A 19,834-nucleotide genomic window follows, 5' to 3' on the forward strand; every position below is an offset into this window, starting at 1 on the left:
TCATAACAGAATGCTGAAATAAAGATTTCCCTCTTATTTTTCTTTTCTCATTTGTCCAGCATTGATACCATCGGTGGTCCTGTATGCCTTAGATAGCCCCACCCTGATGTTCCAGAGGGGGTTCTTCTGCGATGACGAAAGCATCAAGTATCCTTACAAGGAAGATACCATCAGCGTCGGGGTGCTTGTGGCCGTTGGTCTGCTGGTACCAACCGTAACGGTCAGTTTGAAATTATACAAACTTTAATCTTAAAGTTGTGATGATGTTGTTCATTTTGGATATTAATGACTATAGCAAAAACAGAAACATGCACATGCTGGAAAATAACACAAATTTTGCAAGTGGTATAGATTTTTTTTGAATTGTCATGCTCTAAGATTATTGAATCAAATCGATGCAACACCAATTTTTTTTTGCAATTTGTTAAAGTTTCTTGCTGTGAAAATGGCTGTCTTTAAGAATTCATAAAAGTTCCATGTCAAGATTCTTTGAAGACCCTGAGAAAGAGATGATGGAAAAACAGAAGAAATTACTTTTGGTTATTTCCCCCCTCCCTCTCTCTATCCACCGTCTTTCTCTTTCCCTCCCTACGACTATTCAATGGTTGGCAGAAATTCAAAGTTGGTATGCCAAATCTGTCATTCGCTTTCCTCCCAAATTCCAACTATATCCATATCGGATATTAGTATTTTACTCCATATCGTGGAAACCAGAATGAGTGGGTGATAGTATGTGAAGTTTGCTTGTGTACTGCATCACTTTCAGTTTAAAGAACAACTATGACACAAATGACTTCATACAGGGTCATGGATTTTTTGAAAGTGTACTTTTTCCCCCTCTTCAAACTAGCTGCTAAAGCTATAAGATGAACAAGAGAAAGTGTCCAGCTGAATCTCTTTTCTTCTCCACTATGATTATGTGAATTGTAAGCTCCCAAATGATTTGAAACGTGAGATATCCAGTGATCCAACTGAAACTAAAAGGAAAATGAATTGTTGAAAATATGACTTCCATAAAAGCTGGCACACCTTTATTGGGTTGTATGTACCTCAAAAAGAAAAAGAAACATCTAATTTTCATACCCTCTTGACAGGGATCCAACATTTTCTCCAGTGACACTTGCTCTGGGCTTTAGTTTGTCAATAGTATAGAGTGAGGCTTGCAATTAGGTTTAAGGTTAGGTTTAGGGTTAGGGTTGTATTTGGGTTTAAGGTTAGGTATAGGGTTAGGATTAGGTCAGGGATAATGAGGGGTCCAGGGTTGAAGTTAAGAATTTGGTTAGTGTACAAAATTTCTGTGGAGTAATTGTCACAGGAGCTTGACCTTCTTTCCAATTCCGTCTTTGTGCTTCACCTGTCAAGTTGACTTGATACCAGTCAAGTACATGTTTTTTTCCTTGGTCATCCATCTACTATAAAGCAGTACCTGGAAATGTGGCAGGGGGTCCAACCTTATCCCCCCCCCCTCTTCTGTCCATAACAGACTTTTTAAGCGGACACAGTTATGAAAAAATCTCATCAGCATGAATGGGGGTTACTCTGCAGGTTCTTTTGTTCTCTCACCCTGGGATACCCATCGCGTTACCCCGCCGCGGTTCTAAGCCCTCAATTTGTCCCTTTCGTGTCCAGTGCCGCTCTGGGAAAGTGAATGTGTCATCAAGCCATTATGGAGGCCGCGGTGTAAACAGATGGCTTCTACTTTAAGCCTACTTCAAGAGATTACCCACACTCCCCCTTCCTCTATATGGATACTTCATTCCTAGGTCAGTAGCCGTGTTCACACGATTGAAAAAACAATCTTGGAATTCACGGTGAACTCTCTATCTCCATTTATTTTGAAATAAGATTTTCTTAGAAAAGATACTTTTCATTTGTTACTGGTAAAAAGCCCACTCAAGATATTGATCGTAGCAGCATGGATTACACCGACAATATTGAATGTTCTGTTACTTGATAATGGATAAAGATAAAGGCTTCTAGTTTATTGTCAAGCCCAAACCAAAGCTGATCTTGCCGATTTGTTTGATAACCTTGACCATGAAATCAGTGCAATCATATTTTTTCCCCACTGGGTCTCACTTCAGATTAGTTACAATGAAAGTGAAGTTTCCTCAGAGCAATTTTTATCATAGTGGTTGTACATCTTTGAATAAATATGGCCTGGAGAAAATGTGGGATCACCATTTATGAATTGGATGGATCGAGTGTGAACTGTCTAGCTTGCCTTACAAGTAGGCCTTGGATTTCCAGGGTCATTACTCAGTCAATTGGTGCTACTGTCTTATTATGAGGGGGTTATTGGGTTCCTCCATGGTTTATTTATGAAAGAGGAGAACAAAAATTGATTGGTCTCTTGATTAAAAGTGTCGTAATCATGTATCTAATCTTTGACTAAGGGTGCGTTAAAGAGAATTTGTGAAGCTAGAATCACAAATATGAACCACCAATCAAAAAGCTGTTAAAAAACAAGGTTGAAGGCATCTTTTTCAGCGTCATGTTTGTGTTTTTAAACACGTTTAATTTTACGACCGACGAAAAATCGCTTGGACATAACGTGTTTTTAACTATCGTCTTTGAAAACCGTGATTCTAGGGTGAAAAAGTGTCAATTGAACGCACCCTAAATATACTGTAAAACCAAAAATGTCCACAATCTAGCCCATACAGCTCATAGCTATTGTCACTTGAGCAAGTGAGAACCGTAATCCATGAATGGTGAAGAGTGTGAACACAGAAGCCTGCCTGCCTTACAACAGGGATATGTGAGTTTCCCTGCTTACAAGTAGGCCTTGGACTTCCAGGGTCATTACTCAGTCAATGGGTGCTACTGTCTGATGATGGGTATCGGGTTCCTTAATGGATAGATATATGAAAGGGGAGATCTGGAATTGATGGGTGTCTTTATTAGAAGTGATACTAATAGATGAATGATGCATGGAGTGAAAGAAGGAGGAGGGAGGATGGTAACTAAAGAAGGATTCCTACAAGCTTGGAGCAGTCTGGAAGTAACTCACACGTTGATTGAGGGATGGAGGGTTATATGCTCTTGTCAGTCTTGTGGAATCTTTTAAAGTCTAAAGGCTTTATAGCAATCTGTTTAGGGAAAGGAGGGGAACATATATTTTTTAAAATAGATCCCTTAAAGTTGGGGGCAACTTAAGCCAGGAAGTTTGCTCTCAAGGAGATGTAGCTTCTTTTTCAGCAACTTTAACTGATTAGCCTTTAGGTTAGGAGGATGAATGATTTTATTAAAACTGACCTCTTATGAAATTGGAGCAATCCAATATTTACTCTTTAGGGACTTGAGGGGTTTGTAGTATAGCTACCCGAACTTCTTTGGTAGAAGCATGGACCTATGGTAGAAGGGAGGGAAGAATGTCTCAAGAAAGACCCCTTTGGCTTGGGAGCAATGCTGAAACACCGGTGGGGGTAGGAAATGTTTAGACCAGTCCTACTCTTGAGGAGTTACAGGGTTTCTATTTATAGCTACTTGAACTTCCCAGGTAGAGGGAAAATACCAGAAAGATCTGCTTCAAGATGGGAGCGATGCAGAACGATGGGTGGAAGGGCAGGAAGGTACTCGCTCTTCAGGATGTTTGGTTTCTTTTAATAGCGACCTGATCTGCTAAAGATAGGATGGGGAGAGATGGTCACCGAAAAAAAAGATCCCTCCATGACAGGAGCAGTCTAGATACTGTAGTGTAGGGCCTTGGTACCAGAAGCCAGGAAGTCTTTTGCTCTCAGGGATTTTTTGTTGGTAGTTTCTGATGTCCCAACTTGAACTGTTTAGGTTTCAGGAGGGAAGATGGCGTTGCAAGAGACTGGCTTCAAGATGGGAGCAATCAAGAACTGAAAGAAGGTGTTAGAAAAGCTGTAAAGAAATGGATTGGGTCAGGTTTTAAAACATGCATGTAGCCACTAGCAAAAATCAGCTGGGGAATTAGGTGTTTGGCCGACTTTCTCCATATAGCATTTTTTTGTTGTTATCGTCATAGGGGCATAGCAGGGAGGCGAGAAGTTTGTTGAGGACATGGTTGAGTAGATGTTATGAATCGAAGCAGAAAACCTCATTTTGATGGTAGCAGCAAAATTATATAAAAATGACAGAATGGACGCATCTTCAGTCATCAGTGAAGCGTAAGGCTTAATTGGAAGCGATGCTTACGACACCAAGCACCGTGAGTAAGCCTGGACAGGGGGCACATGGTAAATGCATTTTTATGATGGGGATGGAAGATGATAGTATCTCCTTAGAGCCATAAGGGCGTTAACTCTAGGTAAGGAGCTAATCAGCGTATCCACACACAAAACAATTTATCGCGAAACTCTATAACGAAACGTCGTATAAAGAATCATAGTCTAAATTTTAAAGTGTCCACACACAAGAAACGTCATATAAATAATCATCGTATAAATTCAAGGATGTCCATAAACAGAAGAAAGTAATCCTGAAACTCTAAAGTCTGGTCTCTTTTCGCTCGAGGTCACGTTAAGCCCCGCCCAGTTAGTTACACTAGTTACACTCCCCCAGGGGGTCCCCCTGTCCACACACAACATTTCCGTGATTAGGCGTGATTCTTTATTGAGTTTCAGTTCGAAACGATGCCCAAACCTGCGTTTCGTTAGACTAGTTTCGTTATACGAGGTATCGTTAGTGAGCGTCCACACCTACAATTTTCATCGTAAAACTATCGCGAAACGGTATCACTATCGCGAAACGGTATAGCTAATCATGACTAGTCACGGAAAATGTTGTGTGTGGACAGGGGGATTGATTAACGCCCCTCTGGCTCTCAGCATGTGATGTTTGGCGGGGTAAATGCAATTTTTATGACAGGGATGCAAGGAAGGTGATATCGTCTTGTTAGAGCAAGATGGCTCTTAATTCTAAGTGACAAGGTATTAGTTAATGGCCTTCTGACTCTTAGAGGATGTTAAGCGAGGGGTAATAAAGTGAAAGCAAATGAGGGATGGTTTATGAATGGATGTTGCGGGATTGGGTCTTGTTATGGAGCTACAAGCACGGAGCCCTTTGGCCTCTCAGAGGGAACAGGGTGTAAAATTGTAAATTGATTGAGAGTTATCTAGTGTGACGGATGAGATTAAAGATGAAGCGTAAAAACCACAAATTGAGTGGTGCCATGACAACGATACATTGCACTTTCAAAATAAACCGGACAATGAGAAGGCGAGACTTTCCAGAGACGAACCTTAATCGGTAGGGATACTGAATAGCATGAAATAATGAAGTTACTACATTGAATTTAGCAATTTGTTAAGGGCTCTTGCCGCAGAAAAGGCTGTCACTATTAAACACAATGGGGAAGTATCATGTTGTGAAGGCCTGGATTTGAAACCACAAATACTGGTGATGAGGCATATAAAGCAAAGGTTGAGGAATTGACAGGAGGTTGTTCAGTAAAGAAACACGGATAGAGAGAGATTCTGAGAGAGAGATTCTGAGAAAGAAAAAAAGAAAACAGATAGAAAAGAAGGAAGAAAGTATCAGTCATTCCTGGAGGGAAGGAGGGAGATTAAAACAACTAATAAAGAGACAGCTGAATGAATATATCATAACAAAGATTCCAAATGGAGACCGAGAGTTAAAAGCCACACCCAAATCAGGTAGCCAATTTATTTTTAGTTGTAGATTTTGTGCTGTATTTAGGCCCATGTTATATTTATGGTGGAAGTTCTGCTTTTGCCATTCCTAATTTTTGGCAACATTCAAGGCCTATCATCTGCACTCCCACTAAGTAAGTAATTGGATCAGATTTATTTTTGTTTGGAAATGTCACACCCCCATTACTTGTCCAAACTCTGCAGAGTGAAACTTGGTCCACTGTCAGGTTCAATTGCGGTACCATGAGCCCATGTATCAATTAACATTTCTAGAAGTAGCATTTGTTGCCACACACCTGGTACTTACAGACCCTGTTCTCATTACAAGGGTGCGGACTGTGGGTCGCGCTATTGCAGCCAGGCCCAGGGGGTGTTTCACAAAGAACCTAAGTTGAACTTATCTCTAAGTCGGACTTAACAATTATGGAAAGCCATTAGCATCTTTGAAAATATTTTGTAAAAGTCAGTTTGAAAGGCATAAACTTTTGATTCAAATCATTTTTATTTTCTATTATCAAGGAGTTCTATGTTCTTGATGTGCAATTTATAAAAAATCTGAAATACTTTTTTTCTTTCGAATATATTTTATTTTAAGGCTACAAATGGCTCTCCATAACTTTTAAGTCCAAATTAAAGTTAAGTTTGATTTAAGATCCTTGTGAAACACCTCTCCCCCTGGATTGTAGTGCAAACCATGGCACACACCAGTGCGGTCCACTGGCACCAGCTCCACACCTTCAGGTCGGCTTATGCGATCTACCACAGGACTCTTTTGGGGGCGCGGTGGACCAAATGGGGTCATAGAGGCGGGGGAACTTGTGGTGTACTTTCTAGGCGTGGGGAGATCATTTAAACCCATTTGCCTCAGGGGAAAACCAAGGTATGCTGTAGAAAAGTAAGTTAAAATCACAGGTCTCTCTACTGTTCTACAATATAAGTAGATGGTCTTAAATTCAAGAAATAGGCTTCAGTATTTGTTCAGGTGATCTGAAAACCCAGATATAAACTGGGCCAGTTTGAAATAATAGTTTACCACACCAAAATGTCAGGGCGAGATATGTTTGAATCACCTGCAAATGATATTTTAAGGTCATATTCATACTATTTCCTAGGGAAACTTTATAAAGAATAAACAAAAAACATGATCATCTACTAAGAGCGAGAAGGTTGTTAACTCCTACTCTTTCCAGAATTAATGCCCTTCTGGCTCTCAACAGACAATATCTAAGTTTTTTTAAAATGTTATTGGACGTTATCTTTATAACAAAGTGACTGTGAAATATTTACCAAATTGACATAGTTCATCGGCCAATATGATTGCATGAATTGAACACTATAGAAGTCTTTATTTATCCTGCTGAAGGTTACTTTATCATTGCAATACCGGTAAGTGTAACCTGGCTTTACCTACATGTGCATTGTACATATACATTCATGTAAATCCGGATGGAAAGCGAAATTATTTCCATACAATAAATGTAGACATTCAATTAATTATCAACCAGCAGATTTGTCCATCAATCAAGCAGTCAATCGATTAACCAATAAATCAATCAATTATTTAATCATTTTAGCAATCCATCAACCAATCAATCATTCAATCGATCAATCGATCAATAAATAAATAAATAAATTATTTAATCATTTAAGCAATCGATCCACCAATCAATCATTCATTCAGTTAAGCAATAAATCACAATTAATCTGATGTTTATGATGTAGCCTATACACTGGGTGTGTTTTCATAGGTGTTTGATGGCCTATATTTAGAAACCCCCTTCCATATGTAGATCCCATTACATCAACTTCATTGACAAATAGGAAAAGCATCTTGCACGCCCTATGAACTGACCTATTTTGTACCAAGGAGGTTTGACAGAGTTCTCGATTGTACGGACACAAAATATGAACATGGACCTTGCCACATGTCCTAGGTATGAATGACAGCTCAAAGACTGAAAAAATAAAAAGGGAAGAATGCTGGTTTAGTTATGAAATGAGATATGAGAGTGTATGAGAAGGAGAAGGAAAAAAAAAAGTAGGGGGAGGTATGGAAGCGCGTCTGGCCTCAGAAGGGCGTTGTGAACTTCATGAAAGAAATATAGGCCTAGGCCTATTATAAGTTTTACGGTGATCCATTGTTTGTTCTCCTGGCCATTGACATTTGCTCTGGGCTTTATTTAAACAGCTATAGATAGGGTAAGAGATGGGTTGGAATTGGGTTAACTGTAAAGTTTGTTTGTGAAGTTTTTGTTTATGGAAGGATGGAAGTTGAAGAACATCCATGTTGTATTAAAATTCGATAAGTGAGCAATTATCATTGGGGCATGTGTCTTAACATAGTTTGCAGGCACAAACCCTTGCCAGCCCTTGTGCAGAAGAGAGACTACAGTAGGCTCTCTACCTAAAATTGGCAGATGTACGTAGGCTCTGCTCAAGGCTTTAGGAATTGTGGTAAAGTGTCTAATTAGAGTATGTGCATGCAGACAAGCTATATAAACCCCCCTTCTGACCACTAGCAGACAATGAAAAAAATACTGTTCTTTGCTTTGGTAATTTATAAAGGAAATACATATGTTTCAGGAAGACTAGTGCATTACTTGCAAAGTTGGAAGGCTTTGACAGCATTTTCATTTTAAAAAAACAACGACAAAACTCACTGCAAACTCAGCAATACGTGAGGAAATGCAAGTGCACGAAACCTCAAAAGGTGAAGGCATGTGAAGGTGTTGAGAGCAATTTAAACACACAGAGAGAAGAATTAACGTGGAACTAAAGATTACAAAGGTTAAAGCAAGCTCCATCCCCACTAATCGATCCTTGACACGTGAGCCTTCGAATGTCACACCAGATATCCAGATGCAAAGTTGAAAAGCTGCGTCATGATGTTGGGTAAAAACATGTGTATCTGTCAGCATGTTCAGACTATAGGTTATTTATATGAAACTTGTATGAAGAAACGTTGTATAAAGAATCATAGTACAGCAAAAGGAGCATACAGACAATATCGTATAGAGAACTTCGTATAAAGAAACTAGTTTTGATAAGGTCACCGTCGGTTGACATGACAGCAGGCCAATCAGTAGTGGGCGCTCACGATAAGCCTCCCTCAGTTATACTATTTTCGTATGATTATCGTATAATAGGACGTTAGCGCTTTATAAGCACAGTTTTTTATTATTATTTTATTATTATCTATAGTGAGTTGTCGTTCAAAGCGATCGTCAAACAGCGGTTTCGCTATACGATGTTTCGTTATAGATTTCTTTTAACGATGTGCAGACTAGGACAAATATGTTTACTTATCATGCATGCATATCTATATGAGACTCATATGCTGATAGTTTGAACGCAGCTTTGAGACACCAATACAAAGGATTTATTCTCCGACATTAGAGGGGTCTTTTGTTTATGGCCGAGGAAGCGGTTACTTGTAAAAAGCATGAATTATGATCGTGGATGCGGCTAGTTAACCCACATACAAGGTCATAGGATTTGTAAGGTGGGGTGCAGTAATCGGTGGAATCCCTTGTTATGTTCACATGGGCCCGTTGAGGTTTTAAACTTAAGTTAGAAAAATCCCGAAGTTATTAACGATTCCACCTACAATGGTGATGAGGGTTCACACAGGAACATTCAAAGTTTTAACTACAAGCTGGGAAAGGATTCACAGTTCACTGCATCCGCACGGCACATATAACTTTGATTGAGGACCCCCCTCCCTTCCTGTAGTTACCGCACTAACCTAAAGATCCGTCATGCTTCGTGGCTTCAACTTAAAGTAAATTCTCGTAACCAAGAGTGCGTCCACACAGTGCCTAACTACAAGATAATGAAAAAGTTTATAATTACGACTTTAACTTTAAGTTGATGGAACCGTGTGAACCTTATTACTGTTATCAAGATCCCAAAGAACTTTGCAGGCTTTGTACAGATGCCCATTAGGAACCAAAGGAAATCTGGGATGATCTGTATCTCCATGTAAGGTCATGTGGTATCTGAAACTGGCACAGCTGTATTTAACTCTAATTACATTGAGAGCTAATTGTCCTTATTTGAGTTAGTTGCCCTTTAGAGGCAAGATTCAGGTTTTCGCTTTGGTCCGCTATGTTCAGCCAGGGCTTCAATATAAAGAAGTATTCACCCTACAAACCAATTCTATTGGTGTTTATCAGCCCCATTGTCTTCGAAAAGATATTTTGAATATAGCTGAATAAAACGTGAGCACACACATTTTCCCGTTAAATTACTTATGATACACATTATCAGGATGAATGATGCATTGATTAAGGTTGAAGTTTTTAATGTCCCTAAAGCCAACTCACAGGCTGCTTTAAAAAACAATTGACTATGATACACAAGGGTGAAGGATTAATTTATTGATGAAGATTGAAGGATTATTTGGTCGAGATAATCATCCCAAGAAAACTATTTGTCAGGTGCGTTTTTCACCAGCCTGAAGACTCGCACTATGCATGAACGCTGAGCAAAATATCTTGAGCTAATTTCTCTAGCTCGAGTTTCAAGTTTCGAGGTGATGATGACGCGATTTGTAACTTCAGGATTATTTCCCAAATCAGAAATATCAGGCTATTTGGCAATCTCGAGGTGAGGAAGACAGGCCTTATGATGTGTATTCTGTGATTTTCTTCTGATGAATAGAGATGGAATGTCGGGTATCTGACTTAACTTGATTCGTCCCGATTTATGTTTCTTGAGAATGCAACTTATTAAAGCTTTCATACAATGTATCTAAAAGAATTCAACACTGGCATTAATTTAACCAGTCCATTATTCATTCTTGGGTTACAAAAAAGCACAAAACATCAAATTTACAACAGGTATGAATTATTTAGCTGTTAACCATACATATAGGATCTTGTTGCAAATTGTCAATTTTATTTAGCGATCAGTTTTCCCTGTAGTATTTGTATAGTTACTTTTTGTATTTCATCGTGCGTGCCCGGGCATGGCATGTGGGGATTTTCAGACTAGCTTGCTGCCTTGGCCAATTTGCTCTGTTTGTCCTGTGTATTAGACTTCTCTGGTTACTTCTCTATAGCATGTCTCTGCCCTTATTATTCCAAGGATCCACAAATATACCAGATTTCATGTTTATGTGGGAAACCACCACCCAATAAAGGGAAAGCTTCCTGGTGATTTGACGTATCCATTTGTTGAGAGCCAGAAGGACGTTGATGCCATGCTAGAGGATATGGGTTAATGGCCTTCTGGCTGTCAGCAGATGATCTGTCCTTCCATGTGGTAATATGGAAGGAAGGTCTTTCCCATCAGTACCAAATAACTCCAGGGAGGAGCATATAGGCCTATTTCACTTGGAAAATTAGCAGAGGTATCGATCTGTTGAGAGCCAGATGGGCACTGATGTGATGACCTTCTGGCTCTCAGCAGATGATCCATCCTCCTAGAGATTAATTGAAACATGTTTATCATAGGAGGAAGGATAAAGAACAGATGATGTGACTTTATCACCCTTCTGCCTCTCAATGGACATTAGTATGAAAGTGTGAATGCACAACCACTGCATGTAGAGTCTACTGCAGAAAGTGTTCCACTAGTCTGGATGAACCTCAATGATAAAGGCTGCATATAGGATGGCAAACCAGTAAACAAGAGTGGGTTTTGCAAAGATATGAGTGTAAAAAAATAAAAATGGAACAGTATGTACAGGCTAAAAAGGAACATCTTGGTAATCGCTCTTATAGTCTTAAAAGAGATCACTCTGTTGTTTGTGTGAATGGGGCATATTAGATACTGCTAGTTAGAACCAGCAGGTTACTGACCTTGGGCCCTCTAGGGAACCCTTCAAATCAAGTCTTGGACCTGATTGGTATAAATCATAGGTCTTGACCACTTGTGGACTGATTGTTGTACAGGTGACCTTATGAGGTCATTCCTTCTGTTGGGTCATACAACCTGGTAGGTAGATCCTGTTTAGTCTTCTGGCACAAACCTTTTTCAGTTTACAGACATGCATCCTTGTCAGTCAGATAATACAGGGTCTGGATATTAAGACTGTCCACTGGATGTCATAGGTCCTTTCCTAGAGCTGCTTCTGACGTAGCCAGACCCCAACAATGTTAGCTTAGACTTGAGGCTGTATTGAACTGTCTTTCCTCATCCAAAAAGAGTCTGTTCCTAAAGACTAGGTCCTGGTTTGCACAAGTCAGCTTGAAACAATTCAAGGTATATCACCAACACAGTTTGTATTGTATAAAAGGAAATACAAATGTGTCTTTGTTGCTTTGATATCAATTGGTTAAATGTTGAAGGTTTCCCCTTGATTTCTAAGCATTATGATTTGCTATTTCCTCAATTTGAACATGATTTTCCTTTGATGGAGGTAGCGTCAAGGTCTTAAAAATTACCATGATGCTGACAACTTGTAAAATAGAGCAGGGATGCTAACTCCCTTTCTGGTACAAGAAAAAACAAGAAGAGACATATTGTTCTACAAGAATATCAAAGTTAATATTTGTAGTAGCTCAACCTAGGTTGAATTAGATCTGATTGGCAGCAACTTTATTTCCTTTTGCATTATAGTGATAAGTATATGATAGTATCAGGGTCGCCACATCTTTACTGCTACTCTTTTGCAATTATTGTTACCCCAGCAAAAGGCCAGCATTGACACTGACAGGTATCCATTTCTCACACCTGGTTCAAGAAGGACAGATATGGGTAAAACGTCTTGTCCAAGGATGTTAGCACCAAGAAGGGTTTAAACCCAAAACCTCCTGTAAGTGAGTCAAAGGCCTTTACCAATGAAGATTTCTATTTAATTTTCGATATCAGTAACCAGTTACCAATTAATATTTTGCTATTAATCTTATTATTCTATTATTTTAGATGGTGGTGTGCGAATGGTTCCTTTATCGGTACTTTGTGAGATGCTCAGAAGAGGGGTCACCATGGCGACCATACCAACGGAGAAAGATGTGCTGTTGCTCTGTCCATCCCTGGGCAACCGCTCTCTATTCCACTATTGGATCCTTCGGCCTCGGCGCTGCGTTCACGTTGCTTCTGACGGACTCTGGAAAGTATATGATAGGACGATTGAGGCCACACTTCATTTCTGTCTGCACACCGGATTGGTCCTTGATCAACTGTACAGATAGCGATGGGTACCAGCAGTATGTCCAGGATATACCATGCCTTGGGACAGATACTCATCAACTTACAGATGGAAGGTATTTATAATCTTTTGTTTTTGTCTTGTTTTTTGTTTGTGTCTTGTTTGTTTGTTTGTGTATGATGTGAGCTTCAAAGTAATGTCTATGGAGCAGACAACCACTAATTAACTTTTTACAGATGGAAATTTGTTGGTTCATTTTGTTTGTTTGTCTGTGGTATGTATAAGTAATACTTTGGGAACAGACAGTCATCCCCGTACAGAATAAATCAAACATCATGAATTTATTCATAATGTTTGTTTGTTTGTCCCTAATGTGTTTTACAAAGTAATGCCTTAGGCTTTAATAATAATAATAATATTGGATATTTATATAGCACACATATCCACCCTGCAAGGTGCTCAAAGCGCTCCAATATTACCCCGGCTCTGCTAGGCTACCGATTTCGGTGCTCACAGCATTCAAGGAATTCCTTCCTACCGGTCCCCATTTACTTCACCTGGGTGGAGTGTGGCAAATGTAGATCAATGTCTTGCCAAAGGACATTAGTGGCTAACTTACTGATGGAAGGTATTCATATCTTCACGTTTGTTCTGTTTGTATGTCTGTGATGTTTATTACAAACAGACAACTATACACCGAGGTGGAGGGTATTTAAGTTATGCCTTAGGAAGAGACAAGCGTCAACTTCGGAAGAAAGCTGTTTAGTATTTTGTCTTTATCTTGTTCCTTTGTCTGTGATTTGAATCATCACAAAATGAATGTCTTTGGACTGATAAAGTGATAACCCACAGACTGAAGGTTCATGTAACCATACCTTTAAAAGAAATTGTTTGTCCGTCGATCTGTCTGTCTGTCTAACTGTGAAGTTTATCACAAAGAGATTATTGTCACTCTTGTATTTGCTTTTCAAGTTTATTCTACGTACAAAGGTAAATTAAAAAAGTCCTCAGGACCAGACACAAAGGACTCTAATTCTATTTGGAAATTGGTGCATGAAATCTGTTTTTCATGCTCTTTGCCCAAACTGAAAGAATTATCCTATAAAGAATACACAAAGATATTATCAAAACTAATCCATATTTTATTGCAAAGCTCTGTCCATAAATTCTACAATGGACATAATTGTTATGGTCTATATGACAAAAGATTTTATTGTTTGGCAATATATGTATCATAGTATAAACATCCTCATTTTGTACCCAGATTTACTGCACAAAATGTAAAAGGCTGTCAAGATCATGACCCAAAATATTATCTCCATGTAATTCTATCTTATTTGATAAAGACTAAATGTCCTTTCATACTCTCAAGAGATGATATTTCTACTTCATAAAGTTCATACATATCAACGACCCATATGGTCCATTTCAATGTCAATAAACATGATATTCTGAGAGAGGGTCTCATTCATACATTTCTTGCCAAGTTACTTTCTTCGGCTCATGTTCTGTCAGAATAGTAATAATAATACTCTCAACACACGCTATGCAGTTGTACTGGACCATATGCTTCCAGTTTGATTGTTAAGAGCGAGAAGGCTGTTGATACCCTGATAAATCATCTGTTCAGAGCCAGAAGGGCATTAACTCTGCGGTAAAGAATAGAGTTAGTATCCTCCTGGCTCCAATAAGATAAAATGATATGAGTTAATGCCCCTCTGGCTCTGAGAAAACAATTTTTATCTCAATAAATCTGATATTCTGAGAGGTACTTTCATTGATACCTTCCTTGCCAAGCCCCTTTCTTCAGCTCATGTTAAAATTGTGTTGTTTTGCTGACATGGTATACTGTGAAACTCCAGTTTTCCACATTTTCTGCATTATGAAACTTGCTCAGAGTTTCAATTTTGTGGACTTAGAGGTGGCTCATAGCGAAATTCCATAAGGAATCCTTATTTTTTGTGTCGTATTCTGTAACTTGAGGATGTTTCTGAACCCATACTGTGACCTGCATGTAAGACAAATACACATCCAGATGTTCCTTGAATGACTGAACATGAAATCCTCTGAGAGACATGAGGGGGGTTGAAATATCCTTTTGATTTGATTTGATTTGATTTGATTTTCTTCTGCATTCATATAAGTTCAAGTTTTTTTATAGCAATAGTAGTACAATAAGCATTTTTCTGACAGTGAATCATAAGTAAGCAAGTATATACAATTGTTATTTTCAAAAACGAAATGATAAACTGTCATAAATACTAAATTTCATCAAACATAAACACATTTGCACCACTAGGCGTTGTGGTGTGTGCCTGTAATCCAGCTGACAGTGGAAGTTACAAACTGATTCAGCCGAGGACGCAGGTTCGAAACTGAGTCACGTCTTTCGGATGGTGACGTTTAAAGGTCGCTCCATATCTGATTGACACATGTCTGTAAAAACACAATACAAACACACACACTTTCTAGAAATCAACTTTGGAGTCATTTTGATACTCTATGGTTTATTTTATAGAACCTATGTTCGGTTTATGTAGTATGTCATGGATATGTGGGGAATAAGGCCATTGAAATTGTGTTGGGTTAATTTTTTTAAGATTTTGCGATCATGTCGATAGGGCTATGCCCTTCTTGTTCTCAGCAGAGGATAATATCTTTTTAAAAACAGAAGCAATCATAATATTGCTGTGCTGTATGTTATGTTCTTCCGTTTGCTACATGTATGTAACATCTGCTAAGATTTAAAAGGGAGTTGAATCCTCCTTTCAGATACAATTAATGCCCTACTGGCTCTCGTCAGAAGATGGTATCAAAAATGTAGTTCTAAACAATCATTTTATTGCTGTGCTGTATCTTATATCCCTCATATTGCTGCATATATAACATCTCCCGAGAAGCATCCTTTCGTCTATAGTTAATAATAATAATAATAAATAATAATAATAATAAATTACATTTATATAGCGCTTAATACAAAGTTTCTAAGTACTTAAAACTGTAGTTAACTGTTAATGCCCTTCTGGCTCTCAACAGAGACAGCCACATCCATATTGTTATTTGCTGCGACCGCTTTTAAAAATTAAGATGCAAAGTAAGATGATCATTCTAATATGAGTCTATACACTGCATACTTCATCACTTTTGATATATATGAATTCACTGCCTCGAGTTAGTTTACACGATAAGAATTCTCAGAATGTAGGTCTGGACTGCACTAAATAAAACATGATCCCTTGCGTGTGGTGACAAATATGATTCTAGCATTGTCCAGAGAAATCTAAAACAGAATGGAGCTACCATGAGAAGTATCAACTTTCCCTTCTGATGAAATGAGAGATATTTATATTGCTATGTTACCCAATATTCTGGAACTGCTTGTAACTGTTACAATTTTCATCGTAGAGTTCACATTACATTTGATGAATTCATTATAGTTCCTGATTGCATTACTTGTAGCCACAAGCAAATTTTGCAAGAATGTTTTTGGCCCCATTATTATGTGCTGTAAGAATAATATGAAAATGAAATTTAATCATGGCTGATTTTGTTTAAAATAGCCCTCTCCTTTCATACTTTAGAAGCTGTACAGTAATCTAACAATATTCAGTTTTGGGATCCAATTACCTCCCAGACTTGAAAATAACAATGTCTTTATTTTTAGATCAGAGTTTCTGGCTAAGATCAAGGATATAATGGAACATACCAATGTGTTTGTTATAATGGAAATGAAAGAAAGAGTGAAAGTGATTTTATTTGTATTTAATTTGATTCGTAATGTTTTCAGGACAATATGAAATTGAAACCTTTTTTTATGAGTTTCAATTTCTATCAGGTATGTTGTTTATCCCCCCCCCCCCCCCCGGATGTGCCAGTATTGCTTTTGATCAGATAAGTAAGGAACCGTGTGTAAGCCATATTTATGAAGAAAAGGGAGACAAAGAAATTGGAAGGATAAAGTACAAGCAAGAAACAAATATTAAATACCAATCTTGGAGATTTTAATCAAGGACCTTACTATCAAATAAAGAAAATACGTAAGGAAAATTGATAAAATATTATTTAAAGAAAGTTTTGACGGTAAAGAGAAGATGGGGAAGAAAACAAAATTGGGGGGGGGGGGAACATTTGAGAAATGTTAATTGGGAAAAGCACCATTGGAGTGTAGGATTTAGATCTGCTGTTATTGTCAAGAAGAAAATTGGTCGCAGTATTCATTGAGGATCTAAATTCCATTTATCAAATAAGTTGATGGTTTGTCCGTTCCACCCCCAATTCACTATGATTTAATGGCTAATTATGGTGTTTAGATGTCAGGGGAAAGGAATCAAATAGGAGGTTAATGGCCCCAATTATACGAGTTCAAAATAGAACAGTTGCTATGAAAGCTAACTACCTGGTAACCAGTCATGAACAGAATGCCAGATACTGCTCAATTATTGAAGCCCAAATATTTCTTTTTAGAAAATTTACAGCATGTAGGCTTTCCAGTACTTTCCTTGCAAAGTTTTTTTGTTTTTTTTGTTTTTTTGTTAAACAGTTCTTTGAATTTCTTTCGAATTTTTTAATTTTTTTTTTATTAACAATGAAATCTAAAAAAGCAACTTTTATTTCTGTAAACCTCATTTTTATTCCAGAATATATATTATTTTTCTTCTTAAAATTTGTTCAGTGCCTTTATTTATTTATTTATTTATTTATTTATTTATTTTATTATTTTGGGGGGAGGGTGGTCATTCTAGAGTTGATTCATGCTGCAGGCACATTGATTCCTACTTGCCTTTTCGAAAAGTCTACAATACTACTACTACTACTACTAATAACACATTGTATTTCTAGAGCGCTTAATACAATGTGTTTCTAAGCGCTTTTTCACAAAATGGCGATTCTCAGATAATAGTATATTCAATATCATGTTTACAACCTACAATTATTATATACTTATCAACTTACATGAGTTCAAAATGCATAAGCACAGAAACATCCAGTCAATACATTCACATACAAAAGAATACAATTAATTTTAGCCTCAAAACATTATAAATTCAAATTAAGGCAATTACATTTACCTTTCTTTACTAAAGTCACATCATCAAAAACAACGCAGAATGACTGGGCTTCTGTACTATGCAGTAACATCTCCTATGCACTTTCTTTCAAAGTGAGTGCAAACATTTTAGTAGTTGTTGTGTAAGTTTGGAATTTCAATAACAGAATCATTTTGAACATGTATCCACAAAAAAAGAAGAACAGTTTGGCAACGTGAAATGAGCAAGTCAGGGCCTTTAACCTATCTTAGGGTGAGATTTTCTAGAGGGAAGAAATTTTGTGGATATCATCCAGTCAGTGAAGGCTTTCATTGTAGGTAAATACATCAACCACTTTTCTATTCTCTTTTTTCTTCTTCCAACAAAAGTAGGAAAAGGATAGAATAATCATGGCTGGAAAAAATACCATCACAGTAATCTCTAAATGAGCTCAATTCTTTTGTCGGCAATCTTGAAAAGCAAAGGATAAGGATCTTTTATAGTTCCAAAGAAGGAGATTACATATAACTCCATCATCAGTAATTTAGTGGGGGAACAAACAATATGCTTCTGTATTAAAGCAAGAGGGGATTTTCAAAAAGTGTTTACGAAATGAAATGTTGAATAATTGTGATAGCAATGGCACCACTACTTTCTTTGGTTTTGGGAGGAAGCCAGCAGTGAAGGAGCAAAATTAGCGGAATAATTGATGAGATTAGAAGAATGATAAGATTTGGGAATTTTTGATCAATTCAGAAGGAAACAAGGCTAACAAGTTTAATCCACACTACCATCAGGGATCCCTGCTACCATTTAAAATTATTTACTGTGTATATGAATGTTTACATTTTGGGAATTATGAAGTGAAATGTAGGACACTATTTGAGTAAACAATAGTTCTAGAAGATTTGACTTCAAATCCTTTTTCTTTTGGTTTAAATCCCATGAGGCATATTATTTTAGCTTCACAATTTGCCAGCATAGATCATGAAATATTAATTGTTAGGTACTGGTACATTTATTGATCAGAATTACCTTTATACAGCTTAATTCAGCTTGAGAATTCCACACTATTGAGTGGTCAATTAGGTTCTGCGTCTCTGTGATGCTTCTCTGCTACGTAAAAGGGCTGTGCATGTATCACACATAACCCAATGAAGAAATCTCAATTCCTTGTCAAACAACACTTTATGATGAAGTCAGTGAAAGCAATAAATATAAAGAATATTGTTTGTGGGATCAATTTATCACAGCTTTTTTTAATTTGTCCATGCTTTTTTGAGTAAATTTTGTGACATTTTACATGTTATATTTGTACACCATTTATTTCTTCATAAGTTTATGTGTTATACATGACCGCATGTTAGTTAGTTAGGTGCAGAGGAGTCTCACAGCTCGGAGACGGAGAATAAGGACTACTTATTAGTGTGGTTTGCTCAAGCCAAAAATGGACCAAATGTCTAGTTGGGTTTTTGAATAATAAATAATCTTTTTTTACTTTCATTTCTTTCGCTGACCACAAAAATGACCATAAAATGCCCCACAAGTTTTTATTGAAATTTTGCTTCTGATATAATATCATTGGAAGCATTGTAAATTTTCCAGATGCATAGTATAGGTGGATTTCATTGAAGACAACAGTAAAGATCACTTGGAAACTTATTTTCTTAATCATCACAAGCACGTGTGTTGGATTAGGGCTAAACATTGAAGGTTTTTTGGGTCAAAAACCTCTCTGTTGGTGGTTTCAATTCATGATGTTAGTTGTGTTCGCATGGCACCATCAGAGTTTTAAACTCTAAATTTGTAATACAAGGATGTACTAACAACATCATCCGTTTACATCTCTCCAAAACGACTGCTTGAAGTTTTAAGGTAAAACTACAAGCCAGGCAAACGGTTGTTGTAAAGTTCAAGCCGGGGATACCTCAAATTGATTTCGTCTGCACGACACATAAGAGCTAGTTTCTTTAACATAAGTTTTTTTTCTTCACATGTGTACACCACTGTATATGACATTTCTTTATGTAAAAGTTAGGTTGAAAATTCTTTTTGTGTGAACAGGCTACTAACGTTTACTGGTCCGTGGT

At 37.6% G+C, this 19,834-nt stretch overlaps 1 protein-coding gene across 1 annotated transcript in view; it reads left to right on the forward strand.

Annotated features, from left to right (window-relative positions):
- Positions 1-19,834, forward strand: part of LOC105445477 (phospholipid phosphatase 1-like) — a 70,881-nt gene that overhangs the window by 24,134 nt on the left and 26,913 nt on the right. Inside the window, exons 2-3 of the mRNA XM_030991864.1 lie at positions 60-220; positions 12,492-12,832. Coding sequence (XP_030847724.1) covers positions 60-220; positions 12,492-12,832 — 502 coding nt within the window. The remainder of the gene's footprint in view (positions 1-59; positions 221-12,491; positions 12,833-19,834) is intronic.

The sequence above is a fragment of the Strongylocentrotus purpuratus genome, unplaced genomic scaffold, assembly GCF_000002235.5.
Source record: "Strongylocentrotus purpuratus isolate Spur 01 unplaced genomic scaffold, Spur_5.0 spur5_scaffold_2, whole genome shotgun sequence".
Classification (NCBI taxonomy): Eukaryota; Metazoa; Echinodermata; class Echinoidea; order Camarodonta; family Strongylocentrotidae; genus Strongylocentrotus; species Strongylocentrotus purpuratus.